Source organism: Bombus fervidus, chromosome 4 (genome assembly GCF_041682495.2).
Source record: "Bombus fervidus isolate BK054 chromosome 4, iyBomFerv1, whole genome shotgun sequence".
Lineage (NCBI taxonomy): Eukaryota > Metazoa > Arthropoda > Insecta > Hymenoptera > Apidae > Bombus > Bombus fervidus.
The window spans coordinates 17,708,427-17,726,419 of NC_091520.1; the positions used below are offsets into that span (position 1 = coordinate 17,708,427).

The 17,993-nt window shown below is 54.4% G+C and overlaps 2 protein-coding genes across 8 annotated transcripts in view; both read right to left on the reverse strand.

Moving 5' to 3' along the window:
- Positions 1–1,829: 1,829 nt before the first annotated feature.
- On the reverse strand, positions 1,830–13,072 carry LOC139986634 (uncharacterized). 6 transcript variants are annotated; one of them, XM_072002099.1, is made up of 8 exons: positions 12,652–13,045; positions 7,921–8,414; positions 7,119–7,860; positions 6,135–6,683; positions 5,646–5,771; positions 4,140–4,275; positions 3,205–3,529; positions 1,830–3,136 (listed from the first exon to the last, which is right to left on the reverse strand). In XM_072002099.1, the coding sequence occupies exons 2-8, from the start codon at positions 8,406–8,408 to the stop codon at positions 3,043–3,045; spliced, it is 2,460 nt and encodes an 819-aa protein (XP_071858200.1). In that variant the 5' UTR covers positions 8,409–8,414; positions 12,652–13,045; the 3' UTR covers positions 1,830–3,042. The 6 variants fall into 6 exon arrangements, with proteins under 6 accessions (XP_071858200.1, XP_071858205.1, XP_071858202.1 ...); XM_072002104.1 differs by lacking the exon at positions 3,205–3,529 and having other exon boundaries at positions 12,652–13,070; XM_072002101.1 differs by lacking the exon at positions 3,205–3,529 and having other exon boundaries at positions 4,129–4,275; positions 12,652–13,067.
- Positions 13,073–14,039: 967 nt separating this feature from the next.
- Positions 14,040–17,993, reverse strand: part of LOC139986633 (uncharacterized) — a 32,447-nt gene continuing 28,493 nt past the window's right edge. The window contains exons 6-9 of one of the 2 annotated variants that reach the window (XM_072002098.1): positions 17,523–17,611; positions 16,014–16,276; positions 15,416–15,678; positions 14,040–15,335 (exon numbers count right to left, since the gene is read on the reverse strand). In XM_072002098.1, the coding sequence (XP_071858199.1) occupies positions 14,929–15,335; positions 15,416–15,678; positions 16,014–16,276; positions 17,523–17,611 (1,022 nt within the window). In that variant the 3' untranslated portion in view covers positions 14,040–14,928. The remainder of the gene's footprint in view (positions 15,336–15,415; positions 15,679–16,013; positions 16,277–17,522; positions 17,612–17,993) is intronic. The other variant, XM_072002097.1, reaches the window with a different exon arrangement.

The following is a 17,993-nucleotide window of genomic DNA, read 5'->3' on the forward strand; positions in this document are numbered from 1 at the left end:
GACCGGGAACGCGGTGCGGTCTCTTCTCTAATCTAATCGTCGTTGGTCCGCGTTTCCCGCTCCTTCTCCCTGTGACCGTCTCGAAACGCGCGCCTCTCCTCGCCCCGTCCCAGCCTGGCCCGTCTTGGCTCGGCTCGGCTCGTCTCGTCTCGCTCCCCCTTTCGCCGTCTTCCTGGAAACCGGGTCGCTGGTACGCGGTTGTTTCCACGCGTGTAGGTACACGTGTACGCACGTACACGCACGCGTTCGTGGATGCTCAGGATCGGCCGTAGGTTCTGTAATAGCCCTGTGGGCGAACGAGTCGCCACGCTGAAAAATAAGAAAATTCGAGGAGGAACGCGCGACGTATCGTCCGGTTCTCGGTGCGCGGTCACTCGCGATCGCGTCCGCTGCGAGTCGAAGCGAGGCCGCAGGCTGACCGCCGGCTAGGCGAGAACATCGCCGCGCTATCCGCGCACGAAACGCCGAGACGCTACGCGGCGAAAGAGAAACGGCGCGCGTCCGCGAGACGGCGATTCGAATCGGAGGACGCGCGACCTGGTCGCCACGCGTTACGAGGAAAACGCGTTCGCTCGATCGGAGCGTATCGCGCGCGCACCACCTACCGTGTAACGACGTGGCGCGCGAGAGTAGCGACGACGCGAGGAGAGGACCGGAAAGCGAGAAAATATGGCGAGAACGGAGAGAAGGGAGAAAGGCCTGAACACGCCGAGACGAGGCTTAACTTACGTGCTCGTGCCTCGGCCGTGAAATATCGCGAACGCGCCGACCGGGCTAAGCGATGTTCCACGCGGCATCGCCAACGATCTAATTTGTTGCGCTTCGCGCTTATTTATGGCGACGCGTCTGTTCTCGCGCCTGCTCGGCTGCTTCCTACGGATTCGAGCGACGATCGTCACCGTTCCGTCCTCTTCCAGATCCTCGTCGAGACGCATCCTACCGCGTACAAAGAATTTCTTCCAGACAAAAACTCGAAAGTCGAACGCTGCGGCTCAAAGTCGAAGTAACGGTGGTGTGCTGTACGGCTCGCGATAAGACGCACACCGGTTGGCGCCGCGCCGATAGGGAAACGTCGGGCGCATCCCTTAAATTCCAAGCGATCCGACCGCGCGAGAACCCGTACGTTCTTCTCCTTCCCCCTTCTTCTGTTTAGAATGAGTTCGCGCGCGGCTATATTTCCGTACGCGTCGTTTCTCCTTCGACGATCGTCGCATCGAACAAGAGAAATCAGAGAATCCAACAAACTCGGCATCTCCGTCGAGCCGACGCGACCACGATTATCGAAAAGAAGAGAAACGTTAGGGAGTTCGCGACGACGACGACGACGAAGACGACGAAGCTTGCGGTATTTCCCCGCGCGAGAAGGGATCTCGAGGGCGGCGCCACGTTTGCGCCTCAGAAAAAGTCCAGGAGGGGAATAAAAAGGAGGAAAAAAGAAAAAAAGAACTGGCCGAGAGCGGCTAACATGGAATAGCCCTTAGCAGGCACGATAGCCACTCTTTAGGCTGATGGACTCACGGCCCCCCGCCTCCCCCCTCGGCCCCGTGAATTCCCCGATCCCCCCGGCTGCGGCCTCCTCGTTTGCCTGCCTTCCATTTCGCCTTCCCGAGCGGCCAGCCGCTCGATCGCGCGCGCGCGCGCTCTTTCCTTTTGCTCTTGCTGGCGATGCCGATCCTCGCCGTTTCGTGGACCGCTCGTCCTCGTCTCGCATCCTTCTTTCGTGCGTTTCTTTCAAGGTTTTCACCAGTCGTTACCGCTTCGCGCCGCTCTAAACCATTTACTACCATTTCGCAACGCGTTTCCATCGAAATCCCCGCATCCGTCCAAGATCGGGTCGACTTTCTTTTATTCAAGCTTTTTACACAGGACCTTTACAATTTACAAAACGAACGAAGGTGGTTTCGTAAGGCACGCGCGACTCTTGTCGTTACGCGGCCGTACGAGTCGTGGCGCGCTTCTCGACGTGCCAGCAAATAAATACGTTTCTCTTTTTCTTTTTTCTACGTTTCGCGCTTCCATTATTCCTTCGCAATTTTCGGCTCGCGCGTCCACGCTTTGGTCAACGTCCGAACACGCGTATATTACCCTTTGTGGGAGAATTCGCCTCGCTGCACACCTACGTGTACTCGTTTCTCTCGCGAGTACACGGACGCGTCGTATACTATACGTACCAGACACGTACGCGCGCTGGCACGCCGGTGTATCGCGTATATACATCGCGCGCGTACGTAGGTGTACGCGAACGAAAGCAGCTGCGATCGGTACGCCGTGTATTTACATTTACAAAGGAACGCGTCAGATCGAACGCGCTACGGACAAAATTTTCGCAGCGTTCGCGGACTCGGCCAACACCAAGAACAAAGGCGTCCGAGGCGAAGGAGCCGACGAACAGGAGGGTCGAGAAGCGAGAGAAAAAGACGGCCATCCCAGGCGTTCTCGTGTTTCTCTCGTCCTCGTACAGAGGGCGAAATCGTCCGACGAAGTGGCGACGCATCCGTCGGTACGGTCGAGCACGATCGGTAAAATCAATAGTCGTCGGTAAGATCGCGCGCATCTCGAGCGTGTGTTTCAAATTCGCAACCGAGTCGAATCGAGTCGAGTCGAACGCGCGATCGGCTCGATTTTGATAATTCTTTTACAAATAAAAATAAATAGAAAGAATTTTTAGAGAGATAGAGATAGAGAGAGAGAGAGAGAGTGAGAGGGAGGGAGGGAGGGAGGGAGGGAGTGGCAGACAGCGAGACGATATCGGTTCTCGCCCGGAAACAGAAAAGAAATCCAAAATCGCAGGTACACGGCGAGTCGCATAGCATTCCGTATTTCGTCGACGAGAACATGATCGAGAACCAGAAAGCCGACGACGTTTCCGTGACACGCCCGAGAACCTTTGGTCGATAAAGAAGTTGGTTGGTTGCGTCCCGGACGTTCTCCAGTCACCGCGTTGGCAGAAGCGGCACTCGTGTCGCGCTAGTTGGCGCCTTCCACACGATCTTCTCTACCGCCTTATTTTTCTTCTTCTCGTACTTCTCGTTCTCGTCCTCGTTACGACCTTTCGGCGTGGATAGCCGTGGTGGAAGTTATAACCGAGAGGAGATCGCCACCGGTTTGGCTAACGATTGGCTCTAGCGGTGGCACGCTAAAAGATAAAAAACGAGTCAAAGGTTAGCGTCGCTGAAAATGAAAGAGGCGCGTGATCGCACTTACGTAAGGGTAGTCTGTCGATTGAGAACTGCGGCGGTAGGTAAAGCGAGGGGCGAGTGCGCGTGGCTCGCGTGCCTCGATCGCCCCGTAGTCGGTGTACCTAGGGGTGGACGACGTTCGTCGGATCCTCCGTTCCCACCCGACGCGTTACCGCTTCCGTTCTCGTTCTCCGCCCGATTCCCGGTCTCTGTACCGGAACCACCGCCATCTGTACCTGCCCCGGTCGCTGCCTCGTTCTCGGCCTCTTGCTTCGCCTCCGTATCGGCCACAATCCCACCCCCGTTACCACTACCACCGCTCCCATACACGTTCAACTGCAGCGAGTCCACTGGAACGTGAAAAGAGACCAACGATTCGAAACGTTACCTTCACGTTCGCTCCTCTCCGCTCGGTTACGCTTGTCTCTATTCGCGCTGCTCCCTTCGTCCTCTCCTCCCTCCATTTAGAACGAGCGGCGAAATTTTTATCTCGATCGGTCATCCGACTTGTTTGTTCGCAACGCGGCGCGGTGTCGCTCCATGTCGGACTTTACTCCCGATCCGGAACTCGAATTTCCAGTCGTTCAAGGTCCGCCATGAGACTACGTATTACGCGATGCTACGCATTTTATCATCCTCGTACCTTTTCGCGATTCGCGCGTACCTATCGTTTTTCCTCCAAATCGTACTTCCCTTCCATCAACGAGACGCCATTATACACACACATATATATATAACGAGAAATATATAACGAGAGAGAGAAGAGAGATAGAGAGAGGGAGAGAGGGCGAGTTACAAGGAACGGACGAAATCCGAGAAACGACGATTCGTCCGATCCGTAGGTACACCGGCCGTATCGATCGACGATCGATACACGTCTCGAGATAGACAAATAGACGCGTTGGGGGAAAAGCGAACGGAAAAGGAATTTAATGACAAACTTGCTCACCGAAGACTCACCGAGTAAGTTAGACTTAATCTCGGTCTTGTGCATGCCGCTCGGTCCCGCCAAGTTTCCGCTCATTCCCGAATGATTCTTCGGCTTCCTTTTCCTCGTCTGTATTCCCTCCTTCTTCATGCTAAGTGGCCTGTTCACCTGCGCAAGGACAAAAAAAAAAAAAAAAAGACGTAACAAATTTTTCCGCGACGAACGCGAACACGAAATTACTGGAATTCGTCGAAACGTGATAATAAACGGCCGGCCGTATCGGCGTTTACGATCTCGTTAAAATCACCGATAAGGCGGTTGCGCGGTCGATCGGCTCGTGGGATCAAAGTCGATTAAGGACGCGCCGCGACGCACCATCGGTGATGCATCGCGGATAACAGTCAAGGTTTCGGAGACGCGGAACGTCGAGCGAACACAAGTTCTCGAGCCGGGACCACTCGAGGTACGCTGAAACACGGCACTCGTGATTTCGTAACGACGTATCGCGTACACGTATGTAACACGCGTGTACGATCGATGCACCGATTTCGGATCTTGACGTTTTCGAGATGTTTTCGGAACGATTATCGGAGAATCGGGGGAAGACGAGTCGGCACGCCGAGATAAAGGCCACGCGAGGAGCGTCGCGTTGCGTAAGAAAAGTAATCACCGGGCAACCGGGATCACGAACAGTGACCGCGTTTCGTTCTCGATTCTTGGCCAAGATTTCGAGTTTCGACAGATCGACGACATCGCGCGCGTGTGCTCTCCTTCACCCTTCCCCCCCCCCCCCCCATCCGCAAGGTAATAACAACGAACTTTACTACCTGGTAGAGAATCCGGCAGCAAAGAAACGCTCTTGGCAACAACTTTTCCAACGATATAGGCGACAAAATATTAGATCGATTATACGTACGAAAAGCAAAGAAAAAAAAAAAAGAAGAGAAAGGAACTCGATGCCGGTCGAAAAATGCGATTTTCTTACATATCGACCGTGGGTCGTAAGAGAAGCGACAGATTCTATCGATGACGTCGCTACTAGCGAATCTTGATTTGCGAATAGGCGCGTGGAATAAGGGTAACATGTCCTGGATAATCGGAGCTAACTCGCGTCGTTAGATCGATGTAACAGCGATGGTTCCCCGTCGACGGTTTTACCCTGGTCGCTGATCGCCGAACAATCGCGATCGTTACGCGCCATCGGATTAACGAAGAACATCGGCATCTCTTTGCGAGATTTTACAGCTGAGTTAGGCTTGTTCCCCCGTTGCTTTCCTTCGTATCCGCGTCGCACTGACAAAGACGCGCTTTCGTTTCGAAAGTAATTCGCGGCGCTGGGTCGCGGCAGTTGTACAAACAAAGAGAGAGAATAGGCTCGACTTGGGAGACGAAATTCGTCGACCGACGAGAAATCGTCGTCGAGTTTCGCAATCGGTGGCTCGCGATGCAGGGCGGAGGAGAGAAGGAGCACCGATCGACGAAATCCTTCGAGAACGTTATCGAGTGGGCGAACGCGCGCCAACTGTTCGAACACTTACGTTGTGTAGCTTGTAGTAGAGGCCGCAAGCGTTGCACACCGGCTCGCCGTTGTTGTTCCGCCGCCACAAGGTCGTGTTGCTGGTCCTGCAATTGGCGCACTGAACCCCCGTCCTTCGTACACCGGCCTAGAACGAGAAAACAGAGGACGAGAAATGACGGAGCGGTGGAGTATTCGCTTGGACTCGAGAACGCGAAAATGGGAACGTTCGAGACGTAGAAACTAGAGTAAACAACAACCGGCGTGAGCCTCGGCGCGATTGTTTGCTCTCGGTAACAGATAACGTCGATTCTTTTTTTCGCGGACGACGCTTGCCAACGAACGAACAAGGAGGAGGAGGAGGGATAGAGGGAGACCAAGAAGAAGAAGAAGAAGAAGAAGAAGAAGAGGAAGAGAAAGAGGAAGAGGGAGAGGTAGAAGGAGACGACGAAGGGGAAGAGGCAAGATGGGGCGAAAGGGGCAATCGCACGAATAGTTGCGAGAAGTTTACCGTGGTGACGGTTTGTTTGGGTTTGCCGCATCTCATGGACGACCTGTTTATTCCGTTCATCTTGTAGATGCAACTCTGACAGTAGAAACGGCCGGTTTCGTCTCTCTTCCAGCTGGTCGATGGATTGCCGCAACCGAAGCACTCCTTCGGGTCCGCGGTCATGATGGTTCCGTCGAAACCGTCCTCGTTGGTCAACGGCAGATTCGGCCACGGGGACGGAGCCGTGGTGCTTCCGGTCGACACGCTGTACGCTCCTCCCGAGTACAGCTGAATGTTGGCCGCGTCACCGACGGAGATCGCCGCCACGTTCTGATAGCTCGGCACGCAATCGAACGCGGGCGGAGATGGAGTTCCGGCGGCCGACCAGTACTCGCTGGCGGTGTTTGGCTTCGTGTAAGAGTACGATCCGGCTCCGGTCCCGTACAGCGTCACCTGAGATCCCGGCGAGCCTGGCTGTTCGTAGTGAAGAGGCGGCACGCCGCGCGACCCTCCCAGCGAGGACGCCAACGTCGGGTCGCCCTTCATGTACGCGCTTCCAGGGGACTCCACCTAGATTACCGATCGCGTTACCAATGTCATTTAACGGAAGTATCAACCATTCGCACATACGTTAGATTCGGTGCGATTCGACCTTCTTCGTGTCTTTCCACCGATCTCCGTTCTTTTTTCTTTTTTCTCTCGCAATATCACGACTACGTACGACTCCATCGAGTAACCGAACGCGAAAACTCATCGGATTGGCAACTAAGTGACTGCGGATTTTATCAATACCACCTAATGACAAAATCCGCAATCACTTAGTTGCCAACCCAATACCATTCGTAGTTGCGGTTCATCGTTGTTTCGTTGTTTCTATACGTTTTTCGTAATAATATCGCGTTACAACACGCGACGATATCGCAACGCTAGGCAAATGGACAAACAGACGAAGAAATCGGCGGTACGATAGACAACGGAGAAAAGTATCGTGCCGAGACTACTTACCCCGGGCACTCGCGACGACAGTTGAGACGGATACGCGAAGATCACTTGATCGCCGGGTTTCGTGTAGCTGTAGGTCGGTGCCTGTTGAAACGTCTCGCTGGCGGATATGTACTGCTGATACTGGACGGCTTGCGACGGGGGAATCGGCACCGTCTCGAGCGTGGTGTACGTGCTCGACACCTTGATACCGTCGACCGGGACCGTGGCACCGACGGCCGCAGCCGCTGCTGCCACCACCGCGTTCGTCGCGGCCACGTTCGCCGCCTCGGTCTCGTACTTGATGCTCACCCCGCCGGTGTTCACGTATCCCGTGACCATTTGATGCTGTTGGCCCGGTTGCTGGTGACCTACGGAAGCCGAGGTCGCGCGGATACCGCCGTCGCCGCCCATCGGCGGAGAGTAAGACGGTGGCGCGGGTGAATCGAGCTGCACCCCGACGTTCGTCTCGGTCATGCCACCGCCGCCCTCGTATTCCTCGCTGGTCGCGACCAATACCGGCGACGAACCCTGATGATACGACCTTGCGACCGGCGTCGATCCGTTTCCACCGCTCGACTGGCCGCCTCCCTCCCGCGGACTGTACCTCTGATTGCCACCGGCCGACTGAACCACGCGTCTCTCCTGCACCGCCTGGATCGCGATCGCGTGATTGTCCCTTCGTATCTGTTGCTGCTGTCCGTCCGCCGAGTATCCAGCGTACATGCGATCCGCGTCCGTTCTCTCCGGCTCCGGCGTCTCGTACCTTTCGAATCGTTGAAAGTCGTTGAACGATCGACAGACGCGATCACGCGTTTTCGCTTACCTGACCGTGTCCTTCACCGTCAGCACGGACGGATCCACCGTTTCCGACACCTGCACCCGCACCTCTTGCCCGTTGCTGGTCATGTAGACGAGAGACTGCTCGCGAGAACGAGCGGCGTGCTGCTGCTGCTGTTGTTGCATCTCCGCCTCGGTATGAGCAATTTGCAGGATACTCAGTTTGCAGCCTTGGTCCTGTTGATGTTGCTGTTGTTGTTGCTGTTGCTCGTCCTGATACGAGCGCGATCTGCATTGCTGAGCTTGATCGTCGACCGATCGACGATGGTGTTGCGAGTCTGCTTCGGGTTCGGCCACGGTCTCGGTGATGTGTCCGGCCGTGGTGATGGTTCGCACGTGCCTTCTCGCGGTGATCACCGACCTGGAACTCTCGACGGATCGCTCGTCCGCCGTTGCAACTCGCGGCGAATCCTCCTCCGCTCGACCGTCCTCCCATTCGCGTTTAACCTCCTGCTTCGACAACGTCTCCTTCATCGCGACCTGCGAACACCAACGCACCGAAACTTTCCAGCGAAACTACGCTACGAAACTTGCAGAAGCAACGCGCGGAGGACTGTCGTTCGCCGTTGCCGTCGTCGTCGTCTGGCGAACGACCACTGTCGGCCGAAGCGCGGAGGTGGGGCACGACTCTTCGGACACGCGACTCGCTCGCGTTTCCAGAAGACGAACCGCGAGAACTGTGGAAATTCGGTCGGTCGACGCGTCGTGTTCGCTTAGAGAACAACGCGAGAGAACGAGCTTCGACAGGAAGAAGAGCGGCAGGAGAAGAAAGGGACGGACGGCGCGCCTCGTCCGTCTCGAGAAAAAACAAGCGAGCGGCTGTTTGCCCTGACTCGCGTCACACTTCCCTTCGACGATGTCAAACTTTCGACTTCCGGACCGAGCACGCGACCGTACCTCTCTCTCTCTCTCTCTCTCTCCCTGTTCTCTGTCTCTTGGACGGCGGGTTCTCGCTCGCCGCCGATGCTTCTTCCGTTTGCACGGGCTGCCGCGTTAACCAGCCGACTCCACTACCTTCCGAGAGAAATCGAAATCGCGCGCGAACGCGAAACGCGTGGACGTTGGATAAACGTTACGCGTGCACTGTGCGGCGCACCCCCGTGACGGCTGCGCTCGTTTCGCTAAAAACGATCGAGCGAATTCACCGAGCGACAGCGAACCGTCGCGCCGCCGCCGAGCAAAGTTTCTACTTTTCTCTCTTTTCACGGAAAACTGGCGAAAGAGAGGAGAAAGACGAGCACCGAGAATCTCTGGCTATCGAGTGGAAAAGAGGCAACGGAGGGGTCCGTTTGTTTGTTCGTCGATAACGAGCGGCCGCTCGCTAACTCACGGGCGAGATAACGCCTTGTCACGAGGGGTTGGGGCGGAGGGAGCTGGCGCACGAGGGGATCGCGAGAGGTGTTCGTGAGTTCCCCGGCGCTCCTCGCCCTTCTCGTCGGCCATCGTTGTCAACGCCATTTTGTTGTCACGGAATCGGTACGTACTCGGGTCTCGGTACTCGCTACCCGGTATTGGTAGGATGCTCACGGTGAATCATTCGCACCCGCTGCTTATCGCTGCTTCCTCCCTCTCCCTCTCCCTCTTCCTCTCTCTCTCTCTCTCTCTCTATATTTTTTTTTCTCTCCCGTCCTCCGTCCACCGATATTTCGTCTTTCCCCTTTCCGCCCCGCGCCTTTCGTTCGGGCCGCCGAAAGTACGACCGTCATCGTCCATGGCAAACGGCGAATCAACGGCGGTTGTCGCGTCATCGATCCTCGAACACTGATTCACGTTGGCAAAGAAAGCGGCGTCATCGGCAAGGTATAACGATTCGCCAGGCGAAGGGATCGGCGAGTTTCTCGGCGAGCAGGAAGCGTTGGGCGCGTGACGTGGAGGAAAAAAATCCATGAGCGAGGCATACGTGACGGCGATCGACGTCTCGCGTTTCGCCATAGATACGGATTAATCGGAGGATCGAGATAAAAATCGAAAAACGTTCTCGGGCCGGCTCGATCGCGATAACGGCGCTTGAAAAATCACTCGTCGCACCTCTTCTATTCCGCTTTTGATTTTTTTTTCTCCGTGATCCGCGAAAGGTGGTCGATGGCGTCGGTCGAGCGACACCAGCCACCGGCTTAGCGAGAAACTTTCCATCCATCCTCGTCGCGTATCTCCAGCGAAATCGAAAAATTCGTGGTTTATCGGAGAACGAAGGAAACGAGGAGATCGCTTCGCGTTATATCGTTGATAACGAACGATAAGAAATAACGAGCGTATCACGATCCTCTCTGTTTTCGACGGCGTTTCGATCGAGCGCGTTTCGTCCGAAAAGCGAAACGGCGAGGCGAAATGCGAAACGGCAAGGCGAAACGCGAACTTCGTTGGGCGAACGACGACGACGATGACGACGACGGCGAAACGAAAGGCCGAACGTAGGCTGCACGAACGGAGGGCGACGCGAAGCGTAGAAGGACGCGGACGCGTGGATGTGGCCGCGCGGCGGCCACCGATGGGGATGTCGAGCCATCGGCAAGAGGCACGCCGTTGTCAAAATAAACGACACTATCGCGATTTATCTCGTTTCCCATGATAATAAGAGATAAAACTGCATCCTTACATTAGCTAGTATATCAGCTAAAATGATAATTTCAGTCGTCGGGTTCGCCAGGAAGGCGTAGGGCCGTGTCTCTAGTTCCGCGGTCGAGTTTCGCGAGGACGTCTCGAAGCTGACCGACCGTCGGCCGTCATCGCGTCGCTCTGCTTTTCCGGAGTTAGCATCTCCGGTACGAGAATCCGAGTCGTTCGATCGTTACGCGCGGATACATCGACGTGCCGTGCGTCCTCGATCCTGGAATCGCCGTATCCGAAGACGAACGCGGAGACGAGTGAGAAACGAAAGCGAACGAAAGAGGATGTGGACGGGGTGGCGAATTGCTGTGACCGTAAAGCCTGGTAAGCTCGGTCGGTGGATGGTAGGCGTTGATCGCGCGTCACGTGCACGCGATTCTCCTTGCTGTTTCTTTCGTTTTTTCGGGAGTACGGTGGCTGCGAGAGACGACGCACAGGGTTGCGTCACGACTGGAATCGCGAACACGACGAGGCCATTTTCTTTATCAGTCGAGTAGGAAATTCTTATCGGCGGTAAATGAAAATCCCAGGTGAGCCGGTGTGGGTGCGTACGTGCTCGCGCGAACGAAACGATATCGAAAAGGCGTACACGATCGCGTAAGAAATGAAATTTTTTGTCATTTCGTTGGAACGCGATGTGACGGTGTCCGAGTGGCAAGAGCGGATGGCGCACGCGCCGAGGGTTGACGCGTACCCGTCTCGATCGCGTTACGCAATCGCGTTTCCTCGAATCGAGCGTCGCGGTTCCCGTAACTTTCCATCTCGCCATCGAGTTCCTAATTCGATTCGAGCGACGCGTTTCTCGCTTCTCCGCTCTTCTAACGAAACCGAGTTTGACGATGGATTTAGGCGGCTGCGGCGCGGTGTCTCGTCCCTTCGCGTCTCGAATCGTCGCGGAACGCGAGCAGCGTCTAAATCTTTTTACGACGCGATTCGCGCGACCGCGCGATAACGCCTGATCCATCGGAACGGCTCCGTGGCGCGCGATCCCGCGTTTTACAACGCCAATTACCGTAATAATTTACAACGAGCGAGCCGTGTCTGTCGGTTTCCACGAATAAACACCGTTCGTTCTCGCTCTCGCTCTCGCTCTAGCGCTCGCTTCGCGCTCGCCTCGTCTCCGTGCCCCGCTCGCGTCTCCGCGTTTCCGCGTAAACGGCAAAAGCAGCGCGAACGCGTCCCGAATTTCGACAACGAACGGGTCGCGCGTTTCCGAGAACAATGCGCGCCGTTCCGTCCACGACCACGCGACTCCCGAGACCAATAATTAACGCTCGAGCGACAAACAGCATTATCGTGGCTGTTGCCCGATATTATTCCATTATCTTACGACGGCTATGTGCTTAACGATTAATAAAATATCTGCGCACAGGGGTCGTATCTCGTCTCGATATCGTATAGTTTCGCGGTAGACTTCGTCGAGACGGCTGGCACTCGTGACCGCCGGCTTTCTCGCGTCTCGTTGCCCCCCCGGGATCGAACAGAAGGATTCCACCCGACGATCTTTTCCAGTCTCCGTGCCCGTGCTAACCGAGAAATCGGACGATCCGCCGAGCCACAAGTGTCGTTCGTTCCACTCGGAACGTAAAACACAAGTGTTTCGTTCCGATCGGGCTGGATCGTGCACGCGCTACCAAAACAGACCGCGAGTTACGTCTTTCCAAATATCGTTCTATCCGCCTTGTGCCTCGAGTTGCCACGACTCGCTTCGTCTCACCACGCCGCGCCACGCTGCTCCGTCCAACAACGTCCCATACTCGGCGTATTATAGCGGCGTGTTTCCATCCGCGGTACTTTCCGCACGAAATTTCCAGTTCGCCCGATCGTCAAACGGTATTCCGAGCCACGCGACCGACCGGTTTCCACGCGTTTTCTCTCGCGATTTTCCTTTTCCCTTTCTACGTGGTCGTGCGCGCTCCCTTCCGTCGCGGTTATTAGCACGAGGTAACGCGCGACCGACGAACCAGCGTACGGAAGAAAACGGCCGAAAGAAAGAGAATAGCAGGCGAGAGAAAGAAAAGAAAGGAAAAGAAGGCGGCTTCAAGCGGAAGCGAGAACGAAACGGACGAACATTGAAGCGGGAAAATTAAAGGACGAATAGTGAACTTACCGTGGTAGGAGAACGGAGAGAAACGTTTCGCGTGAACGAGGAGGTTCCGTGATACAGGTAGTCGGTTTGGCGAACGATATCGAAGAAGCTCTGATTTGTGTCGCGTCGACGGTCGATGGTCGACTCGCGGGACAGACGCGGCTACGATTCGACAGCGAAGGTGGCGAAAGCGCGGCTTGACACAGGTGCGCTGCCAAGGTGTGCCTACGACGATTCGGGTCGGCTGCCGCCTGGTAGCGTCGTACCGAAGCTTCGATTCGAGCAAACGTTGGAGAGGGAAAGCACGCGCGACCGCCAACGTTAACGCGAACGCGTTAAATATTGACCGAACACGATTAGACGAGAGCTCGGCTCGTTCCCTCGCGCTTTCCCTCGACTCGTCGCATCGATCGCGTTTTAGCCTCCCTTTTCGCTCGCCGCCATCTTGGTCCCGCTGCAGCGGGTCCTCCCCTTTCCGCATTTCCATCTTTCTCCCTCCGTCCTTTCGCTTCCTATCCAAATCCTTTCTCGACGAGAGAAACGGGCCAGCGGGAGCAGCGCGGAGGAAAAAGGAAAGGCAGCTGGCGGGAGGCAAATAAGACTTTCTTTCGTCGCAGGCAACAGACTTCTCCAGTCGCACCGGATCGTCCACGTACGTCTCTTCCCGATGAACGAGATACGTGAACGTACGAGAGAAGCTAAAAAACGCACCGTGCGTTAAGAGAGACAGAGAGAGAGAGACAGAGAGAGAGAGAGAGAGTACTCATACGTCGCGTTATCGTTGAAAACAGCGGGAGAAGAGACCGAGAGCTCGAGTCGAGAACAGAGGGTGTCGTCATACTTGCAGAGCACACAACACGGGATTCCTGCGATAAGGGACTGGCTCAGGTGAGACACGGTCGTAAGATTGGTGCCGTGGGGCGCGACTCCGCGTAAATCCGAACGGCCTAACGCGTCCAACTTATCCCCTCGGGAGCAAACATCGCACACGTCGATTCCCTTCGTCCACCTATCTCGATAATTCCCATTCACCGACCATCTACCACGGGCTCCCGTCGTTCACCCGGAATACGCGGAATACCCGGAATACGCTCCGTTTCCCACCGGTTACGCCAATGAGGCAGAGCCACGCCGCCGCCACCGCCGCCTCTCTCGCTCGCTTTCGCTCTCTCGTCCCAACCTTTAACCGAGATTAGTCGAGATATCGCGGCCGTTATCGCCGAAAATACACAGGGATGAAGTTTTTCCTGCACGTTCACCGACTTCTCTTCGCCAGCTGGTCGACGCGACGGTGCCATTCGAGTACTCGTTGCTGCGCCTGCTTCTTTTCTTCCTTCCTCCGCTCGCATCTGCATGCAGGGGACGTTCTACATTGGACGGTCGCGGCCGTCTCGTGCAATTTTCCTCGCTCCGATTTAAATATCCCTTTTTATTTAAAAATAACCGATTTGATACAGTACACTTTGAAAATATAGCAGCATGTTGAAACATAACGTGCAACCATTGATCGTCGATATTCAGTCGCCGACATAATTACATTATCGTAACGTATTATAAAATTACAATTTTCTGTATCGTATCGTGATATACATATATATGTCGTAGTGCATTTGAACGAGTTAAACGCCGCAAGGTGACGCGATGCTACAATTAGATCGCGATAGATAACGATTATTTTTAGTTTTCCAATGCTTTCGCGATTCGATGCGCACATCTCGCGCTTCGAATCTACGCTTATTACTTTCTAATAATATGTATTTACACAAACAGTTTCCAACAGCCATTCTCTCAATCTGATCTTTTCAAACAACGTACATTCGGCGAAATCGTTCCACACTTCCTTATACGTATGCGTAACGTTGCTAGATCACTCTTTAATGATCGAAACTTACTCCTATTTTCCACTCCATTCGCTGATTTTAGATTTATAAAGGGTTTACGAAGGGTACAAATAACCAGTCTCGCGCTAGATAACCACGTCTTTTCGTCCACTCTACATTGTAATTGTCGCTACTTTCCTTCTCGTTGCTGCGCGAACAGCGCACACATCAACAAGAAAACAACTAGAACGAAAAGAAACGACGATAGACATTTCTTTTTCTTTTTCCATTTTCTTCTGTACTCCTTTTCACGACTCGCGAACATCGATAAACCTTCGTCTTTTGTGCCCGTTCATCGAACAAGCCTCCTTTCCGCCGTCTTCGCATCTCCTTCGAAATTACGATACGTCCTCGTCTCGTGTGTCTCGCAGCCACGCTGCAGACGTGTCAGCGTTGAACGTTGGTCGACGAACGGACTTTACGACGATATCGAGACAACGGTCGGTCTGTCCAGGTGACCGTTATCGAGGATAATTTTAGTGGCCGCCGTGTTGGGCGACGAATTGCCAAGCGTTACGATGTGCGGGGAGGCGAGTTGATGATGATCGGGAGAATGACTCGCGGATATCATGACCGGCGATCGATTCGCGCAAGGAGGTGACGGGCACTCGACTTTCGGCGAGTGCGTCTCGAGAAGTTGCTGATGTTGATGCTGTTGCTGTTGTTGCTGCTGAGGCTGCTGTTGCTGCGAGGCGATCATATCGTAATACATTTCCGATTGATAAGAGACGATTCGACTGGCCGACTGTGGACTACCGTACAGGTTGCTGCCGTAGCTCACCTGAGGCACTGCTGTGTGGTTCATCCTCAATTCTCCGTACGTACCTGCGCAAACGTTGCAACATGGTGAAGAAAATCTGCGAATAGCGCGGCGTACTACAACGATACGAACGAGATACGCGTACCTGGCTCCAATTTTACGTTGTTGTTGTTGTTGTTGTTGTTATTGTTGCTGGTGTTGTTGTTGTTGTTGTTGTTGCTGTTAGCTGCAGCGATGCCAGTGTTACCGTTGTGACGAGCAGACGTGCCGTGGCTCGCGGAAACGCACTCTATCGTGGTAGACGGTCCCGAACGCGTGGACTCGACTCGCGGTGCCATCATACGAAGTCCGCGTCCAACCGGCATAGGCACGATATCACCGGGCCCAGGAACGAAGCCGCGGGTATCTCTATTAACAGCACAAATACAGCCAAGTATCAGAACAACGACGAAGACCACGAAGGACGATCGTTGGGAGCGTTTATCCGGGCTACGAAACGTACCCAGCTAACCAGCGGGATTGGTGCTGTTCGAGTTCGCGAGCGCGACTCTCTCTGGACCCGAATCTACGCTGCTCTTTCATGGCCCAAGGTGAAACAGCGTTGATTCGGCTTTAGCCTCGTATCTAATAGGTGTACGCGTAGAATCTTGGACCAGGAATAGTCGTAGCACTCGGTTCGAGTTTAACGATAACGAATCGTTGATAAATGTGTTGTATAAAAATCCGTTTATCCGATAACGTACCCCTCGAGAACCACCTCACCGTTGCCTGTACAGGACGCGACGGTGCCGGCAATCGCCGTCGCATCGGTCGATTTCATCTTGGGCTTCCTCTTCCTGGTTTGAATGCTGTCCTTTTTCATAGCGTGAGGCCTGTTCACGCCGTGCAATTTGAAATAGAGCCCGCATGCGTTACAAACGGGCTCACCTAACGTGTTCCTGCGCCATAACGACGTCATCGTCGTTTGGCAATTGCTGCACGACGTGCCCACTCGTCTCGAAGCGGACTGCGGACACACGAAATCTCGTTAAAACGCGTGCTAACTAAGCAACTTGCACACGACTTGGACACGAAGAGAGAGAAACTTGAAAGAGAAGGGGCAAGAGTGGAGGAACGACAACGACGACGACGACGACGACGACGACGACAACGACGACGACGACGACGACGACGACGACGACAACGACGACGACGACGACGACGACGACGACGACGACGACGACGACGACGACGACGACGACAACGACGACGACGACGAGAGAAATCGCGGGGCAGGGAGATTGTGACAAGATATCGCAAGAGCCTCTTCTCTTTCGTCCAAGTAGAAAAACGAGCGAGCGAACAGACACTTATAAAAGAAGAAGCAAGACGGAGAAGGAGGGGAAAGCAAGGTGTGTCGGGTCGATCAGGTTGAAAGAAATCTTACATCTACCGTATTTAACTTATGATCGATCAAGCCCGAACGCTGACTCGCGCGCGGCGATCGTCCACCGTTGCACGCGATCGGTATCGCGCGCGAGACAGCGTAATCGGCTATACCCTCTGCGAACGAAATCAAGCGAGCCTGCTGCTACGACGACCTCGATCGAGCGAGAACCGAGCTATGACGAGAGTCGACAATGTGATTTGTTCGCAGTTTGGTCGCATCGACGAACGACACGCTGCGTACACGCGTCTACGTAAATCGGCGCACATCGTCCGATCAGGCTACGCAGGATTTCGAAACGGAGCGCGATTCTACCATGGGTATAGTGGCACCTCGAAGCTACGATAAATGTTCGACCGGTAGTTGTTGCTACTTGCGAGCTACGCTGCAAAACAGAAGTCGTTTGTTCTACTCTCGAGTCTTCGAGGGAAGTGCGTCAAGACGGAAGTAAAGCGAGCAATGGGAAGAGAAGTAACGGACGATGAAAATGATCAAAACAAGGTTATCGATGAAGCATGATCAACGGAACGATAAAAGTATGCGCGAACTATGGTGGTCGAAACGAGAGAAATAAAATAGTAGGGATAAATATAGCCAGTGACCGAGCGAGCGACAGAAACAGAAAAGAAGATAGAGAAAGAGAGAGAGAGAGAGAGAGAGAGAGAGAGAGAGAGAGAGATAGAGAGAGAGAGAGAGAAGGTGGGAGAGACATAGAGAAACAGAAAGAGAAAAAAAGGAGAGTATACGCCGGATGTCACGTATGCACGGCGAGATGAACGAGATGAACGAGTGAGTGAGTGAGTGTGTGTTGGGGGATGACACCTACCAAACGCCGGTTCGTCGATTTCTCCTCGACGGCGCGACGGGCGCCACTATACCCATAGAAGCCTTTGTAGAAATCGCCCTGGTCCGCCACTGAAACAGAGACAGGATGCCAAACGTTAGGGGTGCTTCTAGTCGTACGCGTGCGCGCCTAAAGCAAGCGCCTCCAATCCTTTCGTTCTTTTCTTAGACGTGGAAAGTCGAAAGAGCGCACGATGTATCGCATCGGTCCTCGATGCGTTACCAATTGTGTAGCACGCGTCTGTTCGCGTACCGTTCTTGAATCGCGGATACCGCCCGATCCCCAACTTGCTACCACACGAATGGCAAAACCCACACGAATGGGATCGTAGAGGCCCATTTCGGACTCGGGCGAATTTCCACACAGGCTCCTGTTTTCTATATGTACGCGGGCACCGCTCTCCCAGCTACGAACTTTCTCCTCCCCTTTCCAATGGAAACGGAGAAAATGGTT